Raw genomic sequence first — 26,050 nt, 5'->3', positions numbered from 1 at the left:
GCAATATCGTCTCGCCAATTATTTGTTGCGGAGATGAACAAAGGCGGTCAAATTGGTCAGCTATGCTACACGTGTAGTAGTAGATGTATCGCCTGAAATTCCTGCTCGATCACGAGTGAGAGTTTTTCGAGAATTGTCGAAATTACTTTGAACAAAAATAGAAAATGACCGGTATTGAAGTAAGTGGGGAAAGTAAGCAGCATCTGTTTCAGTACTCTGTATCGATAGAAGTACCTCGTAGCTGATAGGTTCTGGCGACAGATGATGTAAAATGGCAATTTAGGATGTAGAAAAGGGCGTGTGCCTTACCGGCATATCGATTAAATCTTAGATTATAATTGAATTGATTATAACGACTTAGTTAAACTTAATCGACGTGATAGTTAATTTTAAAGTTAATCGAAGGAGCGTATATCCATCATTTAGCGTAAACATTTTCGCAACCACGGGGAAGATAAGGCGGTCGCACCATTAACGAGTTAAATTTTTGCTGCTCCCTCCGCAGATTCACTTTTTAAAGAAGAAAAACGAAAACGGGAAGCTCATGTGCCACACCATGGAGGGCAAGGCCAACACGCTGCTGGAAAATTGCTTCGGCCGACAGCACTATCACCAAGCGTTGAAGGTAAGCTTTCTCTCTTCCAGACGAATGTATACTGATTCCAGTTCCAAAGATGTGCATGGATATTAGAAGATGTTAAGTCCGCTTATCTCCGACTCCGCTCCTGTTCAGATCATCTGGATCTTAGTCAAAAATAATCCTTCGTTCTTGATGGAGCATCCCGACACTGTTCGGAGGCTGAAAGCGCTTTGGGTCAGCCCGGATTTCGCGAAGAGATGGCAGCAGAGTATGTAAACGTGTTATTATCGTGTACTGTGACAACATAGCATGAAATATAGGTGGCAGCATATGATGAACGATTCTGGACTTTTTGAAATCTACATGAGAAGAAAAAGATTTATCTCTGGACTGGGGTTAAATTCCCTAAAATAATTCTGATGCTGCCTAGATTTCGCGATTAGAAATATTGTTTCAAATGATCAGATGCTTGAGCTTGCCTTCCGAATTTTGACGGCAAACTGTCATTTTGAAGCAATAGTTTCCTTTCGTCGGCTTCACACCACTTGGGTAGATTGCCCGTCATGTTACTTCAGTGAGTAGTAATTATATATTGATGCGTTAAGCTGGAAGAAGATTTGTGTCGTAACACTGTTGGGATTAAGTTACTACCTTGGAGTCAGCTAGTCATTTGAGTCACCGCAAATTTTTACTCCAAATCAAGTCAAAGCCAAATCAAGTCACCGCAAATATCTTATTTTGAGACAATTTCAAGTGTGATACTCAATGTTGAGTCATTTTAGGGCAGTGACTGGAGTTGAATCAAACCACTGTGTATTGTAAGAAAATCACGTTTGGATTAATTCATTTTTCGTCGTGGTCGTTGACGACATTCAAGTTAGAATTCAAAATAGCGCTTCCCATCAATTTCGTTTGTTTTCAGACAATTACTTCACCACGCACTTCAACGAGCCGCGAGTGCTTGCAAAGATACTGAACGCATACGTCGTCAACAATCCCAAAGACGTGGAGCTGCATTTTCAGCTGTTGCGCGCGTTCACGGAACGCTCGCTGGCCGATTTCACCTTTCTCAAAGTCTGGTTCGGGGAGAAATTACCAGCGACGTATTCGATATCGCAGAAAAGACAGGTGATGCGAATAATTTTGAGAAAATGTACCTGATGTGAGATTAACTAGTCTGAATTTTCAGCTTTTCTTCGAATATGTGGAATTGTTTCATGACGACGCTTTTCCTGTCGAGATTAAAGCCTTTTCCTTGCAATACCTACTCTTTCCGATGTTTAAGAAGACTTTCGAGGCTGGCGAAGGGGAACTGCTCATCGGGGGCCCGCCTAATCCAGAAGCGGACAGTCAGAACGACTGTATCGGCGTGTTTATCAATCGGTAAGGGTGTTGCTGAATTATGAGTTATCAAATCGCTGACTTTTTCCCCTTAGCGATATATATAAGTCGGTCGAAAGTGACTGCTTCAAAAACGACAGATGTCACTGCAAATTGTGTGATGCGTCCGGCTTTGTGATCGGTAGGTTATGGGTTCAGACCCTGGCCGGGTCGGACCAAAGACTCTAAAACTGGTATCCGCGGCTATCCCGCTCGGCGCTTAGCATTCAAGGATAGCGTGGAGGAGAAAAGTCATGGTGGTGCCGACTAGATAACCTTACCTAAAAGTGGTATCGCATCTCCATCGTCAAAGCATCTTGATAGGGCAGACCAGAATAATTCTAATCTCTCTCTCTCTCTGGTACAATTTTTGAACATATATTCAGTAAATGTCAGGATGTCATGCAGGGACTATTTCGTCCGGTCGTTATGACAATTTTTCGCTCATAAACTTCATGAAAACAAGTTTCTAAACCAAAACTTGATCAATACCTGCTATTGAGATGACTGTATTTGCATAATCATCTCAGCTTTGTTACGAAACTAACATCTGCACACCGCTGTTGATAACTAGCGTGATGTCTGTGCGTTTATGTGAGCAGGTCGTACTATTTTTGATCTCGTCTTAAATCTCAGCTCTAAATATAAGATGTGAAAAACATTTTAACAGCTATCATTTTCCCGAGAAAGCCACGGTATTCGAACTGCGGCTGAAATATTTTGACAAAAGTTACTATTGGAATTCATCTATCTCTCTGGCATCGAGGTAACATGTACCCCTTTGTGCGCCCTTTTCGAAATTTCTGCCACTGTTGCACTTTCTCAACAGAGATGGCCAGATTGGAATGGTACCTTTTTTGTGAGAATATTTTAGTTGCAGTTCAGATACAGTGGCTTTCTGAAGAAAATGGCTTATGCCAAAATGTTTTTCACACTTTCAACTGGCATTTGAGAACGCAGCATATTTAAAGTGCAGTGCCCCTTTGATTCGGAACTGGAATTTTACAAAATCTGTTTACCTTACCCTAATTTTGTAAGATGGTATCGAGACTTGCTTAAGAACTTCCGTTTTGCAGTGTAATTGACCCCGAGAAGCCGTACGGGGTCTCGGACGCAGTACGCATCCAGTTGCTCCGTTTCCTGGCCCTGCTAGTGGAAAACGCCTCGACCCACATTCACGACCCGACCCACAAGCGGCACGGCAGCAAGCTGCGTCGCATCATGACGTTCGCCTGGCCCTGCCTGCTGTCGAAGAACTGCATCGACCCGGCCACCAAGTACCACGGACACCTGCTGCTGTCGCATATCATCGCGAAGTTTGCGATTCACAAGCGTATCGTGCTGCAGACTTTCTATTCGCTGCTCAAGGTGGGTTGTGTTTATGAATTTTCAATTATACTGTGTATTATTATATTCATGCTCCATTTACGCTATTCGCCTTACGTAATAGTATGTTGACTTGTTGAGCTTGAAGCCATCTGTTTGCCTCGGTTATTCAAACTTTCATACCCTTGGCATCATTTTTGGTGATACGATTGTTGATATACAATGCTCTGTTCTCTACTAGCTGCTTACCTTTACCCCTGACATGTTTCAGCCGAAAACATTCGGGTCTATTTCAGAATGAATTTATTATTCAACTGTATATTGAAGTTCTGTACCTACGAGAGTCTGCTCATTCTTTGCTTACAAATGTTATATGTGTCTTTATATCTTTACTGAGACTTGTGTACAGAGCTCGACGGTTTAGGGATGGTATTTTTCTATACGCGGCGCTGTGTGCATTATTATTTTACTATTATAAGAGCTTTCCACGCTTCAGGCTCACGCTGTTGAAGCGCGCTTTGTGGTCCGGCAAGCATTGGATATTTTGACGCCCTCCATGCCTTCACGTATGGAGGACGGAAACCATCTGTTGACCCACTGGACTCGGAAGATCATCGTCGAGGAGGGGCATACGCTGGCGCAACTGATGCACGTCTTGCAGCTGATCGTACGACACCACTCGGTAAGGCTGCATGTTGGGCAGATGTGAAATTTCACACTATATATCGTTGCACTATTTTTGAAAATTCCATCAAATTGTGACCGTGTATGAATGTGTATTAAAACGGCGATACCAATGCGCATCTGGGACTTTTATAACCTTTGGTGTACAATATAGGGTCAAGCGCACGTTGGGGTCGAGTATCGGATCTCTTATAAGTACCTGTGTTGTCATGTATTTCCTGTGGCTTGTCTTGGTTGGTTGGAATTGTTGTAAATTTGGATATATCCCTCAGTGTTATTGACTTATAGGAACCGCACATCCTAAATTCGAATTTAGTTTGAGTAGCGGCATTATTATTCTTCCCAATCAATTGTTGCTTTTTCGTTATTTCTTTATCTCACGTAATAGCGTTGGCTTCCCTTTGCGTCTCTTCTGCAATGCCGACCATTTTTTTCTTCAAAGGTGTACTATCCCGTCAACAACGGCCTGATTCAGCAAATGGTGGCGTCAATGCAAAGACTGGGACTGGCTCCCAACATCAACGCCGATCACAGAAAGTAATGTGGAATGGAAATTATACTGATACTTGCATACACTATGTAGCTCTTACCATTCAACTCTAATTTATGACCAGCAGATCATAGTCTTTCAGACGAGATCTGAATTGTTGTCGCAGAATTCAAAATTTCATTTGGTACAGCTGAACATTAGTAGCGTATTGGGGAGGTGTCTTGGAACATAAATTGCAGATCTGATATTTATTATTCAGATACCCAAAGTTAGGATCCGATTGTAGTCCTTCTTGGATAGTAGAATGTTCCATTTTCTATCGGCCAAATACATTAACCATGGTTATGTTCGTCACATTTTATGGTTTTCCCAATATGTTAGTGCACCTAAGCTACTCTAATTCCATTGTGTTGAAATCACAATTGAGCATTAAAAGCATTAATCCATATCCAATCCGAATTCGTCAAATCTTCAAATCCATGCTCGTCTCGGCTGTATTGTCACCTTCCGTGAATTAATACAATATAGGACTAATGGTGGAGCGTTCGTCTTCTTGATCGGTATGTCGTGGGTTCAATCCCCGCCCGGGGGTTTGACCAAAGACCAGATTAGTAAAAGTGCTTGGTGCCTGACATTATCGGATGAGATGGAGGGGTGGTGCAATCCCTTACAAGGCTATTTCTTGCACATTCCTTGTCCAGCAGCACATGTATATCGTGGAATCATGGTGGAATATGCACAGATTGTGTGTATGTACTTTGTATATCATGAGGCAGTGTGTATGCCGCAAAAATATATAGCGTCCTATTTCTAAAATACGAGACTTTACCACTTTTTGTGCCTTTATCAGGCTTGCCGTTGACGTGGCCGAAGTGTTGCTGAAATGGGAGCTGCGCCGGCTTCACGAGGCCGGAATTCTGGACTCGTCTGAAGACAACTGTAAGTGCGAATTCGAAATAATGCATCCGTCAAAGGTCGCGACCCCAACACGTCTTGTGTACGCAGCAAAACAAGCAGGGCCGTCCGCCACGAAGAGCCCGATGGGCGATTTTCAACAGAGCAAAAAAACTGTGATGCCCGTCAACAAGAAGCATTCGGATACCGTGGTCAACTTTTTGCTGAGAATGACTTGCCAGGTATTTTTTTTTTCTGATCAACTGTGAAAATTGCTGAGAATAATCGGCTGCACGCTCAGTAACGAAGTAGCTCTGCTTTTTAGAGCACTCAAGTAGGTTAATGCCTGCGCTATTTACTTCAATGGTTTTGTTTTTACACCATTTCCACGTTATGTCTCTAAATTTCTTACACGAACCTACTTGTGGTAATATTTACACTTTGGCTTTGCAAAGGTAGAATTCGTTTTGTGATGTGTTTGCATCTTTTTTATGGTCAAAAGATCCCTTCATCGCGGTAACAGAATGTTCATTGGATACCTAAACGCATTGAAGGGTTGCTGTGACCCGAAAATATCATATCCGTCAAGTGTTCACAGTCGGAGGTTGTGACACAATATTCTGCTTGCTATTCAAAGGGTAGCGACTCTGCGGGTGCGACTGCCAGTGAAATTCTGGCGCGTCGCTGCATCGCTTTGTTGAAGAAAGCTTTACGGGTGGAGGTGTGGCTGTACGCCGACATCAATTTATCGTGGTTGGAAAAACTGTTCGCCACGGTCGAGACGTACCAACAGGTATGCTCTTCCGTTGCCGATAAGCGGTTTCTTCTAGTGTTCGTTTTGCTGATTAATCTTTGTCTTTGTGTAGTATATTACGCGTATTTAAATATGTCATGAATATGCTTGAAGACTGCGATATTATTAATATATTGTTTCAATCATTGATTTGATATGGTATCTCAGGCTTTCACTCCGTTAAATCAGCAGTACTATGCACATAGTACACTCGATGTATATTGTCAAAAATCCTCGGTATTTATAGAGATCTGAGAACTGTCAATGTAGTGATGCACTACTAAATGTATTTGGTGCACTTCATTTGCAGATTGTTTTCTCTTTGTGTTCGTTATTTGTTCTGCATTATAAATTATTGACGGCAAAAGCCTTGATAACCTTAATAGCGGCTGATGTCCTGGACCTGGATGAATTGCTCAGGACATATCATGGTAATTTTCGGTTGTTATTGTAATTGTCTTGTCGTTTTCAGAGCAACACTGCGAATATCTGTACGGGACTTGAGCTGTTAGCGCTTCTACTCCAACACCTACCGAAAGAATCCATCCTAAACCTGTTCAAACCCCTTCAAGCGGGAATCGCGGCATGCATCAGTTGCACCACGACTAAGGTAAAGATGATGAATATATGTGACTAAGGTTTACTATTCTTTTAATCACAGTATTCGATTGTCAATAGCCAATAGCATACAGCATACTGCATGTCTTACAAAATTTTGTATTCCGCAATTGAATTATTTGCGTTGGTAAATAAATTCACCCTATCTCCAATGACATCGCACCTATTTGCTGTTGCAGATTATTCGCTCCGTTCAAATGCTCCTGTCGCGTCTCATGTCGATTTTTCCGACGGAAAAGGCGCCGTCTACTGTGGCGTCAAAATACGAGCAGTTGGAGATTCTGTACGCTGCTGTCGGCAAGAATATTCAAGAGGGACTTTCGAATTACGAAAAAACGGCCAGCGCCACGACCGCGAGTGAGATATTCGCGTATCCTACTTGGGTAGCGATTACAAATTTCGATGCTTGCTCTGTTTTCAGTGCGATGCCGATAACTGATATTGTAGTGCCACTTGTTAACTTCAGGTTCAGCCAGTGATATTTTGGTGGCAATGGTCATGAATGCTTCAGGATTACATAAATACCAAATAGTCAACTCATGAACACAGTTGGGTCGCCTAATAAAATGTACTGTCTAGACTCTAGAAACTCATAATCAGTCATTTCTAACCGATTCGAGATGGATACCTACTCTTGTGAAGCAATTCTTGATATTTTACGATTGCGAAATCAATGATGAAGGCACTAGCCGAGCGATCAACAGGCCCGAGCTCAAATCCCATCGGTGAATAGTAAAAGAATATCCAGCAGGGGTGTTTGAAAAATGGCTTTTTTTCTTGAATTGTACTGGTTACTTGATAAAATTGTTAGATTACCTAATTTAAGCCTACACACCAAACTTGGTTCAATTCCAACCAGTAGCCGCATTGCTACAGGAGAAAAAGGTTTCTATTTATTATATAAAAGTTATTGAAAAATTTTTTTATGCCTTTTTGTGTATTTTATGAGTGATGAATTTCCGCTCAGACCTGTTCCCGACGTTGCTGATTCTCAAGTCTGCGTGTACTCACAACCCCGGCTACATAGACAGGCTGATTGGAATTTTCATGAAGACTTTCTTGAAGCTGGTCAAGGATCATTTGTCCTCGTCACAGTCCAGTGGACAGTCGACCCCTGAACCCAATCCAGGTACATTTGCCGCCCGTCTGTGAAAATGCGATTTTCGGATGTTCACCCGATTTTTGTATGTTTTAGCGTCTGGCGACCTGATTGTCATATGCGTGGAGCTGGTGAAGTCGAGGCTGGCGGTGTTGTCTGCGGAATTGCGGAAAACGCTCATTCAGAATATCCTGGCGCAGCTCATCGAGAAGTCGCAGGAGGCCAAGGTCTTGAAAACTATCACGAGACTGCTGGAAGACTGGCTGACGGTATGTTGCAGGGGTCAGGGACGCGCGAACATGTTGGTTGATGTCAGGGTTATGACTGGAGAGAGATAATAGGAATGATAAAAATATAACAAATGAAAATAAATACATATTCCAGTATTCAGTCGAACCGCTACTGCTTTTATGGAGGCTCAATGCCTATTATTAAAATCAATGTCACGGTTAGTTTGTGATTATTTGGGTCGCGCGCTACATTGTCACTTGCTCAACGGCAATTTTTCATTGTGTTGCTTCCTCATGCTCAAATATCGTTCAACCATGTTGGGGATCAAATATTTTAACATGATATCAGATATGTTAGCAGTAATCATTGCACGCTCAATACGAGTAGGCGTAACGATTCTTGTCTTGCAGACAACGATGCCCAGGGAACCGAACCAGCTGCCTAACTTACGCGAGAAATCGCTGATGCTCCTGAAAATGATGACTTCCATCGAGAAACGGTTCCCGGACGACAACGAACTGCAGGCCAGTTTTCTGGAGCTGGTCAACTTCATCTACAGGTAGCTTTTCTCAATTGTCCTTGCAAGCAAGGCTATGGTCCGCCCGAACGCAGTCTTCGTATCGTCTTTTCCATATCTATATATTTTCTGATCTCCGCTGCAGCCATTTCACAGCTAAATTGTTAAAAATGGCCCTATTATCCAATGGTTGTCCATGATTAAGATTGGAATAAATAGGCATCACAGCCAAATTGTCCGGCAATATTACACACAGATTATATACTATATCAATGAGTAAACGCCATTTGTGAGTTACCATAACGCATATACACACTGATGCTCATTCACTATCACATAATAATAATAGATTGCCACTACTCCGAGCAAAACCTAAGTCTAAACCAGCAGTATCGATACAGACTTACCATTCTCTTTGTGAATGCAGCCTTTAGTTATTGTAATGTATATGAACCAATGGTCATTCATTTTTCAATAATATTATTAGTTCTTATTCCTGCTATTACTTCTGGCAATAGCTAAGCCTAAACTGGCAGTGTCGCTACAAACTTATAATTCTCTTTATAAATTCGGTTATAAGTTATTGTAACATATATGCACTAATTCTCATTCACCATTTCATGATATTAATAGTATACCACCTCTAGTATCAATACAGCCTTACAATTTGCACGTTCGACCATGAACGCTTGATGTTATCTGGTATTGTCACGTGTGTTGGGCGATTTTTCAGTTAGACTTTTTTCAGAGACGAGATGTACGTCGGCAGCGACCTGACCAGCAAGCTGGAGCCCGCGTTTCTTGCGGGCCTGCGGTGCAAGCAGCCGACAATCCGGCAAAAGTTTATGGAGGTCTTCGACCAGAGCATAAAGCGTAAAGTCTACGACCGGCTCTTGTATGTTCTGTGCTCGCAAAACTGGGAGGCGATGGGTAGCCACTTTTGGATTAAGCAGTGCGTCGAGGTGAGGAATTTTGTTTCGCTCATTTCCGCGCGATATTCAAGCACTTCCTTCTTCTTGTTTTGGAGTATTCTAGTGAGATTTGGCTAGTTACAGTACTTGAGTGGTTACGTTTTCACACTATTTCCAACGTGTTTCAGGCAAAACTACTTTTTAATTTAGAAAATCCAATGTGTGAAAAGTGAGTAGTTATGCCTAAAACACTGGAAGTGATCGGAAACCATAGCCGCTCAAGAGACTTTGGAGGTATAGAACTTCAATATACAATCGAATAATATGAATATGTTATTCAATGGTACAACCGTTCAAGTAGGGAACGAAGGCAAATTGCTTCACAAGTAATCTGAAGAAATGTAAAGGAAAGCAGAACGTTGATTTGGGATATGTTTGCTTCTGATACTAGTGTTGCCTCCAATGTTGAGTGGCTTGGGTGCATCTGTGACCTTAATTTTTGTACTCCCACTCAACATACCTTAGGCGTGTCTTGGAAATAGGAACTTCTGCCTCTAATTGTGTAGAAATCTATGGTGTTACTTATAGTTTCGATAGAGTAGGCCTACTAAAACTGACTACCTATGTTGAGTTGGCTATTGAGTGGGTGGAAACTCACATAATACTTACAAAACATTTGTTGATCTACTGATCGTTCCTCATGACGCGAAACACCTTGTGAACAATATTCAACATCTTCTCTAATTTTTTACGACTGTATTCCAGTTGTTTTTCTTGGTGTGCGACCGCAGCACCCCGATACACAGTCTTGGTACGCCCTACCTGCTGCCCACAGTGACCCAAGTCATAAACCTCGCCGACAATCAAGAACGCGAGAAATTTTTCATGCTGAGCCGAATAAAAAGCGAGCCAATGGACGTCGAAGCGGACTGCAAGGACGAGGTTTGCATTTTAGCGTTACTGTTTCAAGTAAATCACGCACGCCAGTTGTCCTCAAACTTTTTCGCTCGTGAGACCGGTGAAATATTGAAACAAAATTTGCAGACCGGTGAACCTTACAAATGGAAATGAACTCTAAATGTAGTAGCAACAAATTCATGCAACTTGCCGACAAGATAGTGTAATGGTGAAGCGTCCGGCTTCTTGATCGGTAGGTCGTGGGTTCAATCCCTGGCCGGGTCAGACCAAAGACCTGATTAGTAACACTGGTATCCATGACTTCCCTGCTTGTCGCTCATGCATTACTGGGATAGCATGGAGGGGTGGTGCATGACTTAGGAAGCCGTAACGGCTATATCTGCACTTCCTTGTCCAGCGGCATATGCACATCATGCACTCATGGTAGGCATATGCACAGATCGTGTGTATGTGTATCATGAGTCGGTGTATATGCCGCAAAAACATCAAGGACAAAAATAAGCTACGTCCTTTCCTTTACTTTCTGAATGAACTGTGACTTTGCTGTTGGCTGGACTTCATTAAACCGTGAAATTATATTGTTGGAATCTTACGAGTGCAGTTTTAAAAGTCTTTTTAGAATTCACATGTAACTGGCGTTAGACGAGTTTTAGGTAACTTTTAGACGGTTTACTTGCAGCAGTGTTACATACGTTAAGTCTTTAGTGGACCATATACTCTTATGTTACGGCCCAATTGATTCAAAATTTGATGTTTCATTTGTTCTATTAATGGACAAGAGTCCAACTTCGTGCAATTCGCAGTTAGATATAAAATTGTAGTGTATTTATCAGTTGAGAACCACTGACACACATTACATCTCGGGAACACGGTGTGTGGCCAGGTCGAGTATTCCGAAACGCCAGTCTAGTCGACACAAAAAATTTTGCAGGACGACGGTATGGACACTGATTCTTCGAACGGCATTCCAAGGCCGAGGTCTGTCGGAATGCAGCAATCGGGCAAACCGAAAGATCAAAGCCAAATCTTAACCACTTTACTGACCAGGTGAGTGATGGCAGTGTTGCGTATCGCATATAAGCTACATTTATCCGATGTTAACTTCGGTTCTCTGAAATTTATTTTTCTGTGGTAATAACTTCGATTTTTAATCGATTTTACACGAAAAATTATGATAACGTGAAAAATGTAGCAAATAAAAATGATTGCATTAGTGCGGCGTTGGTAAACTTTTTGATCACAAACCCTTTCAATTTCAAATTCAGAAGCCGACGACATCACATCAAGTGCAACTTTATTCAGGCTTTTCTTTATGCCTAAAATAGGCTAACTAATGACTAGGGCAAGTTTTTGCAACTTTTTCTACTTTTTTTTACAGCTTCCTAAATACTCGTAAGATATGTAGAATGCTGTTTTAAGCAGTTTGAAGGAATCGTATAGTGCAACTTTTTACAACTTTTGTCCTTATTTTTCATGCAACTTTTTCGATTTTTCATGAAAGTATTCTCGATGTTGGTGAGTTACACGGCCAAATTCGACCGAAACATCGTAAATCAGCACCGAAGTAACGCTTTTACGGGTATTTCGGGAGCTGAGCCGGAAAATTGACCTTTTCTTTTTAATCAACCGAGCAAAATGTGGTCAAAATGCAACTTCTGCAACTTTTTTCGAAAACAAGTGAATAAATGCAACTTTCCACGGATTCAACTGCAACAAAAACTTGCCCTACTAATGACTAAACAATGTGGTCACAGCCCCATTTATGGCATTGTTGCCAAAGGATAATAATCTGGGTTTGTTGTTTCTTGAGCCAGTCGTTGAACATTGCCCTTTCACATATCCTCTAAAACTAGCTCACGGGACCCTTCACGGCGCTGGATTTAATTTGTAAAGCGTTACCCTCTGACTTGATCTACCGCATTTGGAATTTTCACTGTTCTTTGCAGACACACTGGCTTCCTCCGGTCCATACGGGAGGTGAAGACTCACACCTTTCTGAGCGCGGTCGCCCAGCTCTGCCATAACGATACTGAGCTTGCCAGCACCATTTGGATACAGATCTTCCCAAGACTGTGGAAAGTGCTCACCGAAAAACAGCAAGACGTGAGTAGGCCTACTGTAACAACTCGCCTGCTGTGTAGGCTAAAAAAAGCGTTGAAAATTTCACACATGCTAACATTTTACCTGATGACAACCAGAGGCAATCGGTTATGAAACACTTCTACATCTTCAAGGTATTCATGTTGCTTTGGTCTACTCCCACTATTGACTCGCGTGGTTATGCTTTTGGGGCCACTTCGATGAGTTTTGAAGTCGAACCCCTTACTTTTTTCGCTTCTGGTGTTTGTCAAGTGGAAAGCTTTGTTTGTTCATAGTCTTATCACGTTCATCAGTGAAATATGGCCATGAAAATCGGGCAATGCTGACCGTAAAGATGACAGAAATAGATTATAACGCCAAAAATCTCAACTATTTCCATCGCCACTTGTTATTCGCAAAGATTCGTTTTATAATTTTGTGAACTTTTCAAAGAAAGTATGTGAGTCGTCGTCCCAATATGCTGCTTCAACAAAATTATTACCCTAGTTCTACTCAGACCTCTCGCCCTCATGATCTATTTCTGCCTGATGTAGTTTTGACATGCCTAGTAATTAGTAGTAATTGCTTTGACAGTTGACAACATCTAATGCTTGCGTGTCACTGACTTTATTTTATGATACTGAATAAATAAAACTGTTGCCGCCAGTGAAAAAGTGATTAAAAATTGAATCAGGCTTGCTGTAGCGAAGAAAACCTACTGTAGGCATCTCGCCTTTCACTATGGACTTGTGCGACCGCTGTTGCCCTTTCGTACAGGTGGTCCGAGGGGAAATCGGTCCATTTTTCTGTAGCGGGGCTCATCTGGTGCAGAAAGACTGCCAGCCGTCGGCGCTGCACACTTTCGTGGAAGCCGTGTCGCAATGCATACCGCCGATCAAATTGCGCCCGTGCGTTATACAGTACCTTGGAAAGTGAGTTCTGATTACATGGAAATTGTCTGTAACATTCACATTGAAAAAAAGAACGCTCGCAATCTCAAAACGAGAACCTGTGTTATAACGTGGGCTGGGACAAATCATGTATCAAGATTCGTGTAAAGTATTCCAGCACCATTCATTATGCAATCATACATGATAAGAATATATTGCATGTTACAATTACCAAAATCGATATCTTCACATTTATAAACCATACCTACGACCATAGCAGTTCTTTACAATGTCATTACACAAAGAGTTTGTTTCCATGTACACCAGCGGTTCTCAACCTTTTTTGACACGCGCCCACCTTGGCGATGGTCATAAAAATCGCGCCCCCCCTGACCCGCGTTACATTTATCGTCATGTCAAAAAGAGAACCTCATCTAATACAGAGGTGGGCAACCTTCTTGCTAATCATGGCCGCATTTCGATTTCTTATGTAGCCTAAGGCCGCATTCCAGGGCATAGCCGCAATGAACGATCTGGACGCAAAATACCTACTGTCCATATCCATTATCGGTGAACTCCGAACTATTCTACTTTTCACAGCGGCCTATTGTACGCACAGAAATTGCGAGTGGGAATGTTATGAATAGTTGCTGGGAGTGCATATTGTCGCGAAAATTTTTCAGAGCGGCGAATTAATTGTTATTTGTTGAGGATTCCCATTCCTGCTCCAAGTAAGAAGGGCGCTACTGCATTAAAATCGAAAAATGAAGTCTTGTTGAATTGGGCGGAGCGCGAAGAAAATTTCAAGATGAAAATAAAATCTCTCGAAAATTCGGGAGTAAATTCGTAATTGCAATTTGCATGTTCACGGCTGCCGACACATACTAATTAAATTAGGCGTCGACGGCCCCACAAATTCCCTTCTACGGCCGCAGGCGGCCGTACGGGCTGCCCACCCCTGATCTAATAGTATACATGAGGTATATCTTACGCCAATTTTGAATCCACATTCCAGTTGTTTAGTCTTTTGCCTTGCTGACAAACTTCCCCAAACTTGTTTGAAAATAACCAAAAAACATTGAAAAGGACATCAATTAATTTCAAGGTAGGTTGCACTGAGACTAATCCTGATGCTGGTAATGACTACAGAGACCACGGCGTCGTTCTGTCCTGCCATACTAAATTTGATCAGTTTTGGAAATGAATTAAATTGTGTTGATTTATAGCCAAATTGAGGGCGAAACCGGGCAACCGATATTGCATCTAAGTCTGTCTTAGGCAGTGCAGTTCGCCAGCTATCAACAACAGCTACCTAGCGCAAAGAGATTTAGGCTACTGCCAAAGCTATAAAGTAATGAATGACTTGCATGTAGGAATTTTTCTAAATCTTCAAAGAATATCAAAAATTTTCTCAAATGAAGTTGAAGTCAGCCTATTCTCCGTTGAGCGCGATTGCTGTAGTTTGAGTTTGGCAAGCTTTCTAGAATACAAATTAAGTTTAATTTTCAATAATCGCTCTTCAGAATGGTTGTGAAGCACATGTTTAGTAACAATTTATACAGACATTGACAAAATTGACAAAAATTTCTCGCGCCCCCCAGGTTGAGAACCCCTGATGTACACTGTACATGCGTAGCCTCATGCTGCATGTTACATATTCTATGGTGTGATGAAGCCAATCTAGGTTGCTTCAATGGTGGAAAGAAAGTATTGAAATTATTACTTTGTAACTGATGGAATTCTTTTTCACTCAACAAACATCAATCTCTCCAGAACACACAATGTTTGGCTGAGAAGCGCTCTGATGTTGGAGAACGTGTCTCTGGAGAAAGGACTCGACTTTGGTTCTACCAACCAACAACAGCGCGGAACCAACTATCTGCCGGAGAATATAACGCCAGACCAGCAAGAGGTGAACATCACCTAATTTTGTATATTCTTAGGATAGCGAATGTAGTGTGTGTATTATCTTCTAATGATCTGACCCAAGAAGGTTACTGCATATTATTCACCGGGCTTCGCGTGTGTCAACGCCTTGTCTCGTAGACACAGACATCGAGTCCACACATACTTTGCTGTTTACGGTCCTCACAGTGTGGCCTGTTGTGTTACCGTAATTTAAATATGTATGTATATTGTATCACTCAAATACAAGATTATTAACTACAAAACACTCCTTATCTATGCGTTAATGGCAAGCACAGTATATCGTGAGAGTCCTATCAGCGGTAGTTTCATGGGAGCTGATTACGTCTTGACATAATAACTAGGAAGTGGTCTACTGCTACAATCCCTTCATTAGACTTTGCCTTTGACCGAGTCATAGTGGCCTCTGCTTTCGGTTTAGATTATGAACGCACTCTGCAACCTGTACTCTCTCATGCGCGAGGAAGACATGTGGGCCGGTCTGTGGCAGAAGAGATGCCAGTATCCCGACACGGCAAAAGCCATCGCGTTTGAGCAACAAGGATTTTTCGAACAGGCACAGGTAACTACTCTGCACCGACCAGTTATGTGCTATTCGATCTGTAAGCACGAAAATCTGCGTTAATTATTGCTCATGATATTCAATCTGAATGGCGTTATCCTTACAGTTACTGTAGCAGATTGTCCCTGAGAAGAATTCACAACATATTGGTACACAAACTCTTATCATAGCATGGGCTGTTGTTTTAGGCTTGCTACGAAAGCCTAATGGAACAGAGCAGGCAGGACCTGAACAAAGGCAACGGCTCAATCAGCAGCCTTCCAGAAAGCAAGCTCTGGGAAGAGCATTGGATTCGGTGCTGCAAGGAACTGAACCAGGTGACCGAAAAACGCGTTTTCTCATATACCTTGATGTCGTTTTCACTAGACTACACTAGTGTAGCTTTAACCAACATATTTCTGTGTTTTGATCTAAAGAAATATGTCTTTTTCTTAAATAATTGAATCGATTTTTGCAGTACTCTCTGTATTAAGCCATATTCACTGTTATAGATCCAATTGCTCCTAACAGCTGCAATAGTACTTGATGATCGCCAGATCATTTTGCCGGAGCTTCATCACACAATTACCTTACCTATATATTATGTATGTGTTTGTGATATGATGAACAAAATCTCTCTTTCTCCATGTGCTGTATTGCCTCATGTCCTGAAGTCCAGATCTGGAAATTATGTAAGGAATAATAATCTCGCATTACTACTAAAATACACCGGTTCGATCCGATACTAGCGTTGGTTCACTCGACAGGGAAAATGGCTATCATTTGTTCTATGATTATCTTCTTTTTTTCAGTGGGAAATATTGACAGAGTATGGAAACTGTGACGTCGTGGTCAACCCGCATCTAGTACTGGACTGCGCCTGGCGCCTACCCGATTGGGGCATTATGAAAGGTACTAGCGAACTCTAACGTTATGACGAAGTTTGATAAGAAATGGAGATGTATTGTCGGACGTGTGCAATGTATAGGTGTAACCAGGACAAGAATTTGGGGAAACACGATTTTTCGTATTAATCGTTTTAAGATAGTGACTCGATTCAAGTCGAGTCTTTCTAAAAATTCATTTCATATTTATATCATAGCATGCGGCAAATCAATTTTCGGCACAACACTGCCCCGGAACACCATTGTCAATGTTGTAATTCGCCGTATTTCAAGTCCAGTCACGTAAAATTTGTGTTATCGCAGGCGCATTAGCGTTGGTCGAGCTGTCCTGCCCGAAGGAGATGGCGTGGAAAGTGAACATGTACCGGGGCTTCCTGGCCATCTGCCACCCGGACGAACATCACTTGCATCTGATCGAGCGGCTGGTGGAAATGGCCAGCTCGCAGGCGATCAAGGTACGGCCGCAAATGCGACGCTTTCATTTGTGTATCTTCTCGCTAAATGTTTTACACCACCCTGCTATTTCAGGAATGGAAGAGACTGCCGAGAGTAGTGTCTCATATTCACACTCCTCTGCTGCAGGCCGCGCAACAGATTATCGAGCTTCAAGAGGCTGCGCAGGTATTCGGTAATTTTTATCTCGCAAACCAAGAGTTACTGTGTTCGATTCTGTATGTATTCTTTCCAATGATTTACCACAATAGAAGTGAAAAACTGTTGAACTGTCTGAAAATCTGGATTTGGATATCATCCCCATATCCTATACGACACTGAGCCCTTTCCCATAAATGCTCAGGTACATCAGAGCCTGCAGCCTACCAATCTCGGCCGGAACAATTCTCTCCACGACATGAAGGCGATTGTGAAGACGTGGAGAAACCGACTGCCGATGACGTCCGACGATTTGTCGCACTGGAGCGATATCTTCACCTGGAGGCACCACCATTACCAGGTTCGGAATGGTTCGTCTTGTAGCAGTTTTAAAGGGGTGCTAAACTGTGGTTCGTTGCTGGGCGTGTGGGCATCGTGATTATGTGACGGTTGTCCGTGCGTTTGCAATCTATATACAGTAGGGTTGTTCAAAAATAAGTATTATTCCCGGATTCACTGAATAAATTGTTAGGTTGCGTAAAAGAACGCTGCACAACAAATTTGGGTCAATTCTACACAGTATAGTAGCATAAGTAGAAGTAGAATTGAAATTTTTGAATTTACTATAGAAATATTCAAATTTTTTCAAATTTTTATGCCAATCCCATTAAATTGTTTAATTGTTTACAAAAACGATGCCAAACAAATTTGATGCAATTTCAACCCGTAGATGCGAAGTTATTTGAGTTTTTAATTAATAATTAGATGGGATATCCCGCCGTCAATGGTATTTTTTGCATATCCGCAAGTTTCAACTGCGATAACTTCTCTTCTACGGGTCGATAGTGAGCTGGAATTGTTATGCATCGTTCATTTAGGCGACTTGACAATTTCGTGGGGTTGACGGTAGAATTTGAAGAAAAAATTTTTTTAAAGTAAATTCAAAAATTTTAGTTGGCCATGCGGTCGCTTCTACTGTTTAGAATTGAGCCAAATTTGTTGTGCATCGTTTTTTTAGGCAAACTAACAATTTAATCAGTGAATCTCTGGATTCCGGGAAAGAAGTTATTTTTGAACAACCCTAGTATACAGGCAGAACTACTTCACTACTCTTGAAAAGTAGGTGCACCCGTGTTTCGTCTGACCACAGACAACATAATAACTAGGGCGGTTTTTTTTTGACATGTCAAAATTTGTCAAAATTTTGTCAAAATTGTAGCGTTAGGTCAAAATTTGTCAAAATTGTTCATAAAGTCAACATTTTTTTGACGTGTTTATTTCGTTTGTATCGTAGATTTTGCACTGTCGGTGAACGTATCATTTGATATTTTACAGCTTGCAGCCTACTTTATAGGCCTACTGTTGTAAACGGCTAATTGTCTGCTCATACTGAATCATCAACGGTCAAATAAAACAAATAGGTGGACATGGTATTATGGTCAACGTACCGCAATATCCTAACTGGAACATCATTCTTATATTGAGTAGCGCATGATGAAAAATTGTAATAGATAACATTGTCAGAATGAAGCAACATGGTGTTTCACCAGTAGTGTATGCACAACTTAGGTGTTGTCAGCCAACAGCTGCTGCTGTTGAACGTCCTTGGCAAGTAAGGACATGCACTTTTTACCCACGAATATAGGAAAGTATCTCTCGTTGTACTAAAAATTTTTTAAAAATTATTTCCACCATAATACGTATTGCAACAACTGGAATTCTTCATAGGGCCAGATTTCGTTAAAATATTGTTTTTTATATGTACAAAGTTGCCTGTTTCTATGCCAAAAACGTTTTTTCAGGCCAAACTACTATATTGGGACAGCCAGTTACAACCGGAAATGTAGATAACTGGTACAATTTTGACATTATATGGGAAAACGCCTAATTTGCATACGTTAGGTCAAAATTTGGTCAAAATTCAGTTTTTTTAGGTCAAAATTTACTTTTTTTTAGGTCAAAAAAAAACCGCCCTAATAATAACGTATTTTCCTTATTCAGGCGATCGTCCAAGCCTACAAAGACGTGTCCCCCATCACCGTAGACCCAAACGCCAACCACGCCATGCTCGGCGTCCACGCGTCAGCCTCCGCCATCATACACTACGGCAAGATAGCCCGCAAGCACGGCCAGATCAACTCGGCCCTGGACTGCCTGTCCCGTATCCACGCCATTCCGTCCGTGCCGATCGTGGACTGCTTCCAGAAGATACGGCAGCAGGTCAAGTGCTATCTGCAAATGGCCGGGGTAATTGGAAAGAGTGAATGCATGCATGTGAGTCGGGAGTTCTGTTTGAATTCATTTCGTTTGACCGGGAGTTGGTTTTGTGGTTTTGTGGATATTTTCGAGCGTTCGGAAACACTTGCACGTTGCTGTGCCTGCCTTGAGAGTGAGGCGGTGGTTTTGGATGCGTTGTGGTTTCATTCATTGTGCTCGCTCATTGGTGCAGTACGATATTTGACTCAACGATCTTCGAGCACAAATATGATACACTTGTTATTTACCCGATGACGGTAATATATGGGGGGCTCCGTTTTAATGAAAATGAATATTTTTTTAAGTTACAGCAGTACGATAGGCAGTGCGTGGATATGAACTGTTTCTCATTCTATTGTATTGTTTTGTGTAACAATTAACATTCCACATCAGATGTGTACAAACTTTTCCCGCAATTTGAGAAAAACATACCGTAATTTACCGAATATAGTGCGCCCCCATGTATAATACACACCCTTAAAATGGCGTGTAGATTCTGGGAAAAAGCCTGTACCCATGTATAGTACGCACCCTGCATTCGCAGAACATGAATAGTTGTGTTTTAGTACACGATGTTGTTCTGTTTTGCGATGTCACTGTCGAACAATGATGACATAACCATCGCTAATCATAATACAATGTACGGCATTGTCTCTAAATGAGAGTAGATAGTAGCCAAAGCCTGCGAGGCCGGCGACACGATAGTTCAGGCTAGCGACACACGACATCTTGCACACGAGGCCTATTACAATTACAGATGCGATGGCTCATGCCTACGGTTATGTCGGTCGCACCAGTCCTGTTGGAGATGCGACTGATTACGCAAGCGATTATAGTTACGCACATGGCCTCTTGTGTATGCGATTGTTAAGGCATGTCGTTTACGCGATGAATCAACAAGGATTGCCGCGCACGCTTGTAGCAATCGGCGACCTAATTTCGCTAGCGTACAAACGGCAAACTAACTCAGCAAGAGATCGCGTGCTGTGCAGCTGGCAACACGCTTTTCGTTAATTGGCAACACGCTTCTGTATTTGGCAGCGCGTTACACTCTATAATAACAATTACGGGGTACGTTATACATGGAAAATTACAGTACTCAAATCGAGTGTAGTAGCAAAGTACGTTCGGCCCTCTATAGTTTAAAACTCAAGCGTCGCGTTATTTCTCACAAGCGAGATCTTCGTTTTAATGTTATAATATCGTTTTATCGGTGTTGTTTTTTCTGTTCACTCTTTGTTTTACTGCTGTAATAATGTTGTTTTTCTGTCTGACGCTTTGTTTTAATGTTGCATTGATATTGTGATAACTTTTCCCGGTGTGCGTTTTTCCAGGGTTTGGAAGTGATTGAGTCGACGAATCTCAAATACTTCACGAAAGAGATGATCGCCGAGTTCTACGCGTTGAAAGGGATGTTCTTGGCGGAAATCGGGAAGTCGGAGGAAGCGAACAAGGCTTTTTCGGCGGCCGTACAGATGCACGACGTGCTCGTGAAAGCGTGGGCTCTGTGGGGCGATTACCTCGAAAATGTGTTTGTGCAAGTGAGTAAACGCAATAAATACAGATAGATTTTTACGATATTAACGGGAAGACCTCCAAATCTATTTCTATTTAATTTCCAATTCCAAAACATAGGAGACTCGTAATAATTAGATTGATGAAACATTAATTTAAAACAGATTTAGAAATTTAGAATGTCATTTAGAATACTCTCTGGTCTATCTTCGAGTTATGCTACGCTACAGCGCTTCAAGTGTCGTGTCAAACTGTATAAAAGTAGCCTAAAAGTTGTTTTAAGACAATAATGTTTGAAAGCTAAGATGACATTTTAAACGAAATTTTATGAAATTCAACAGTACGGTTTAACGACATTTGAGAGTATAATGGAGTCTACCAAACAGCGAAGTTGCGTTTCATTGACAAGGAAGCTAACTGTCAAAAACTAGATGGTGGTTTTAACTGGACTTTTACCTCTCGTAAACATCAATAGAACCAAGCGTAACAGATGTAATTATGAAATTGACAGCAACAAGCATCTCATTAAATTATTGATTCTTTATTGCGAGTTGGATACTTACGTGTTGTAATTTTCTTATGGGTTGATTAGGATCTTTGAAAGTTCGCCCCTGACCATGCTCGCCAAGTAACACGTTCTCCCTTTCAGCAACCGACTCAATTCAAAACCGGAGTCTCCGCTATTACTTGCTACCTCCACGCCTGCCGTCACCAGAACGAGCACAAGTCTAGGAAGTATCTGGCGAAAGTCATATGGCTGTTGAGCTACGACGACGGCGAATGCGCCCTGGCCGACGCAGTGGACAAGGCAAGTCATTGCACTCTGGAATAAACTGTACTATTGTATTTGAATAGTATATTCATATTGAGATGAACCCGGATATTTTCGGCTGACACTCGTCAGGGGTAATCGTCAGCAACTGGTTGTCAGCAACCCCTGACGGGTTCATTTCAATATGAATATACTATTCAATTGTATATTGAAGTTCTGTACCTCCAAGAAGCTGTTCAACTATTGTATTTTTTAAATGGTGCTCGATTTTGCTTGCATTTCTGTACTTGACTACAATATCGAGGGACATCGCTAGTACCGATTCTTCTTATTCAAAGGGCAGTCTAGCTTTCCCATGTTCACCCCCTTAGCTGCGGTTTACGCAGAATTTCTATTTTATAATCGAAAACCGCTTACAATCATATTTGAAATCTGGAAGGATTTTGATTTTTGCTCGTATACAGCCTGGTTCATGATTTTACGCAAATTCAAGATTTTATATTCGAAAATCTGCCCGAAATCATACTCAAATTCCAGAATTAACTTTTTTTTTGTACCGGGCGTGATTCGAATTTTTCAAAAATTCCCGTTCAGATAGGAAATTATTCCGATATTTTCAAAAACTCCAAATCCAAATTTCGGGGTTTTCGACCCCATTCCCCCCGCGACTCTAGTTTACCTTCGCTCTTTCAGCAGTATTCCGTCGGAGTGCCGCCTATCCAGTGGCTGGCGTGGGTGCCGCAGCTTCTCACCTGTCTCGTCTGCAGCAATGGGGCCAAGATGTTGAATTTGCTGAGTCACGTGAGTCTCACGGGCGTCTCTGCGTAAAAATGACGACTCGTAACGTTCTGCGTGCTTCCAGGTGGCGAGAGTGCATCCACAGGCGGTTTACTTCCCGATCAGGACGCTGTACCTGACTTTGAAGATAGAGCAACGAGAACGGTACAAGAGCACGGAGGCTCAGGCCGCGGTGAGTGTCTGCTGACTTAAGTAGCGTCGGCCTTAGCCGGCCTGTCAAATTTTGTAGTCACCAACTGTTTTTGTCGTTGATATTGCTACAGTTGAAATGTCGCCAGACAATGGTGCTTTATTTTATATTTTTGGACCAAATTTTACACGAATTTTAGAGATTTTTGAAGCTTTGCGGTGCCCTTACCTTTAGAATCTGTTTGTGATAGTGTCCGAGTGAATCTGCCAACTCTGCAAAGCTGGATCGTACGTAGAATTGAACTCGTTGTCTCATTTCAGCAGAGGTTGTCACATTAATAAGTGAAATCTACAAGCTGCTTCCAGATATTGACCATCACTTGGGAATAATATATGCTTACTAGTTTGTTTCCTCTTCATTGCGAATTCCATCACTACCGTTTCTCTCTGAGTTAATTTCCAGCAACTCGGCGTCGTAATATTTTCAATTTATTCGCAATGATTTATCCAAGCGCTATCACAGGCCCATTTCAAAATGAAACCCCTGGGATATGCGTTACAATTTCAAAGTTTCGTAATTGAAGTTGTAACTTCGTATCTACTGGTTGGAATTGGGCCAAATTTGGTGCGCATGGTTTTTATATGCAGCCGAACAATTATTTCGTGTAGCCAATGAAATTTAGAAACAACCCTATTGTATAATTAATTGCACGGCTACGCTTAGTAAGCATTGCTTACCCATGTCCAGGTCTCGACGGCAACCGACCAGTCTCAGGACGCCAACGACAAGAAACCCGCCAACCAGCCGGCTCAGTCGCAGCAGACAACCGGGGCAGAGGCGGGGCCGATACGGGCCACCCCGTCGATGTGGCGTTGCAGCAGGATCATGCACATGCAGCGCGACCTGCACCCTACGCTTCTCTCGTCTCTGGAGGGCATCGTGGACCAGATGGTTTGGTTCCGAGAGAACTGGCACGAAGAGGTATTTAATTCGTATAAACCACGATAAATTTCAGTTCACTTCCAGCCACACAAATGTAGTGTCACGCAAATGTGCGGGATCACATTCTGAATTTTTGAATCGTTTTTCTCACACTTTCTCATCATTTTTTACCTTTCCTGGGCCGGCCTGTGCTAGGCAGGACTGTGAAGTCTGTTCACTTTACCAGCGACAACAAGTCCGACTCCCGACATTTTCAATATACCGACTCGAACTCCTAATTTGGAAACTTTAAGCACACCGCCAACGACCCCTAATAGTCCAACATTCTTGTAAATCTTTTCAGAAAATCATACTTTGATTACATTTTTAGTTATTATTATTATCACCAAGTGAATCAAACGTTTTTTTTTTAATTTGAAAAAATCGCTTTGCTTGCAGAAGGAAATTAAATCAGTGAAACTCTGCCAATATTTGAAGTAATTTCGAGATTTTAAAACAGTTTGAGTCGGAGTCTGGGCATTTTACCAAAAATACTTGACAATTTTCGGTTTTTAAGCAAAATGGGACCTACGATTCTTGATATGTTGCTTGTACTTCTAGATTGCTACATGTGCGTTAATATTTACCTTGTTTTCTACTAGGATAACTACTTTAACGACCTCTGATCTGGTCTGCATATTCCACTCATCTCCAAAATTCAATTTCTAAAATTTCGCGATCACAGCAATTTTTTTTTAATTTAGCATTCCATTCGTTCAGGTCTTGCGTCAGCTCTGTCAGGGTCTGACGAAATGCTACTCGGTGGCGTTTGAGAACAGGGCCGCCGTGTCGCAGGCCAAGATCACGCCGCACACGCTGAATTTCGTCAGGAAGATGGTGTCCACGTTCGGTGTCGGGATCGAAAATGTGTCGAACGTGACTCAGACTTTCTCGAGTGCCGCTTCCGAGTCGCTGGCAAGAAGGGTGCAGGTATGCCGAGTCTGAAAATTTGTAGTATAGAGCGCTTTTCCCTGCAAATGAAAGATGAGCATGATTTTGGCGGGATGTTGATGTCGAGTATTTTGATGCTGGATTCAGAGTTTTAACCAAGTCACAAAGCTCCGAGTCACAAGTCAATCTCACTTTTATAGTTTTGACTCGAGTCATTTTCAATTCACCACGAGTCCGAGTCATGTTATTATGACTCGAGTCCGAGTCCAAGACATGGTGTTGTCTGCTCAGTTTCCAGTTAAAGTCTTGTTAAACCCACTTTTTATAACTCTGTTAGGTGATATCGAATGGTTCGCATTTATAACATACAAATTTTCCTCACTTTTAGCAGTTTCTGGTCGCATTTTCAAGTACCTGTACCTATAGACGAAATCCCAATAGTGCGGTTACTTACTATTCTTCAAAATTACAATCAAATGTCGGTCTTGGTCGTCTGAGTCTCGAGTCATATGACTTGGTTCGAGTCATGCCCAATGACTCGAGTCCAAGTCGAGTCAATACACAGATTTCGGTATTTTGAGAAAATGACTGGAGTCATGACTCGAGTCATTACAACCCTGGCTGGATTTGAATTTGGACTTGCGAAATTTCTTTTGGGTCAGCTTTGAATTTCTGAGTATTTTGTAGTTGGATATGGGCTCGGACGCGAAATTTCTACTTATTTTCAATTTCGATGCTACTTTTGAATAAATTTCAGCCAATGCCGAATTTGAACTTGAATTTGATATGAAGATATTCATCCACTCATCTCTGTTATTCAGACTTCTGTAACTGTTTTTCTCGCGCAACTTTGCGTTGTCTTGTCTGTAGGAAATCGATATTTTAGCCTTTTTATATTATTTTCACACATTGTTCGCCACAAATACTTTGAAACATTCTCATTATTTCTCATTAGATCTTGTGCCGAAAGTGACCGATGTCACCTATTCAGATACATCTTGCATGCAAATATTTTGTATTATTTCTATCCATGTCGTGGGTGGGGATCGTAATTACTAGATTATCGAATTGCCCACAGCGACTCGTGCTTCGGAATCCTGCAGTGTGTTTACACTCTCATTTCGTCAACATTGCACATTTCCTTTTCCAGGCCACAGCGCAGGACCCTGTGTTCCAAAAGATGAAGACGCAGTTCACCACCGATTTTGACTTTGCGATCCCAGGCTCGATGAAGCTCCACAACGTGATACAGAAGTTGAAAAAGTGGATCAAAATCTTAGAGGCGCGCACAAAGGTTTGTATTCCTCCTCCTCTGTCTTTTTATAGCTGTGTTG

The 26,050-nt window shown here is 41.8% G+C and overlaps 1 protein-coding gene across 4 annotated transcripts in view; it reads left to right on the top strand.

The window, feature by feature from the left end:
* Nucleotides 1–26,050, top strand: part of LOC145443562 (transformation/transcription domain-associated protein-like) — a 60,005-nt gene that overhangs the window by 26,484 nt on the left and 7,471 nt on the right. For 2 of the 4 annotated variants that reach the window (XM_080321505.1, XM_080321504.1), the window contains exons 33-66: nt 506–625; nt 734–848; nt 1,503–1,708; nt 1,770–1,963; nt 3,037–3,328; nt 3,783–3,968; nt 4,413–4,507; nt 5,311–5,596; nt 5,992–6,147; nt 6,620–6,757; nt 6,945–7,122; nt 7,733–7,894; nt 7,961–8,133; nt 8,506–8,654; nt 9,361–9,574; nt 10,289–10,465; nt 11,373–11,488; nt 12,388–12,544; nt 13,298–13,452; nt 15,184–15,322; nt 15,758–15,898; nt 16,087–16,215; nt 16,690–16,789; nt 17,086–17,237; nt 17,311–17,403; nt 17,579–17,734; nt 19,375–19,647; nt 20,964–21,170; nt 21,794–21,952; nt 22,613–22,717; nt 22,779–22,886; nt 23,592–23,825; nt 24,546–24,755; nt 25,867–26,010. In XM_080321505.1, the coding sequence (XP_080177631.1) occupies nt 506–625; nt 734–848; nt 1,503–1,708; nt 1,770–1,963; nt 3,037–3,328; nt 3,783–3,968; nt 4,413–4,507; nt 5,311–5,596; nt 5,992–6,147; nt 6,620–6,757; nt 6,945–7,122; nt 7,733–7,894; nt 7,961–8,133; nt 8,506–8,654; nt 9,361–9,574; nt 10,289–10,465; nt 11,373–11,488; nt 12,388–12,544; nt 13,298–13,452; nt 15,184–15,322; nt 15,758–15,898; nt 16,087–16,215; nt 16,690–16,789; nt 17,086–17,237; nt 17,311–17,403; nt 17,579–17,734; nt 19,375–19,647; nt 20,964–21,170; nt 21,794–21,952; nt 22,613–22,717; nt 22,779–22,886; nt 23,592–23,825; nt 24,546–24,755; nt 25,867–26,010 (5,619 nt within the window). The remainder of the gene's footprint in view (nt 1–505; nt 626–733; nt 849–1,502; nt 1,709–1,769; nt 1,964–3,036; nt 3,329–3,782; nt 3,969–4,412; nt 4,508–5,310; nt 5,597–5,991; nt 6,148–6,619; nt 6,758–6,944; nt 7,123–7,732; nt 7,895–7,960; nt 8,134–8,505; nt 8,655–9,360; nt 9,575–10,288; nt 10,466–11,372; nt 11,489–12,387; nt 12,545–13,297; nt 13,453–15,183; nt 15,323–15,757; nt 15,899–16,086; nt 16,216–16,689; nt 16,790–17,085; nt 17,238–17,310; nt 17,404–17,578; nt 17,735–19,374; nt 19,648–20,963; nt 21,171–21,793; nt 21,953–22,612; nt 22,718–22,778; nt 22,887–23,591; nt 23,826–24,545; nt 24,756–25,866; nt 26,011–26,050) is intronic. The other 2 variants (XM_080321507.1, XM_080321506.1) reach the window with 2 other exon arrangements.

The sequence above is a fragment of the Botryllus schlosseri genome, chromosome 7 (assembly GCF_051294905.1).
Source record: "Botryllus schlosseri isolate E-star chromosome 7, Bs_hap1, whole genome shotgun sequence".
NCBI classification, from domain to species: domain Eukaryota; kingdom Metazoa; phylum Chordata; class Ascidiacea; order Stolidobranchia; family Styelidae; genus Botryllus; species Botryllus schlosseri.
The sequence above is the reverse complement of the archived record's forward strand: the minus strand, read 5'-3'. Positions and strand labels throughout refer to the sequence as shown.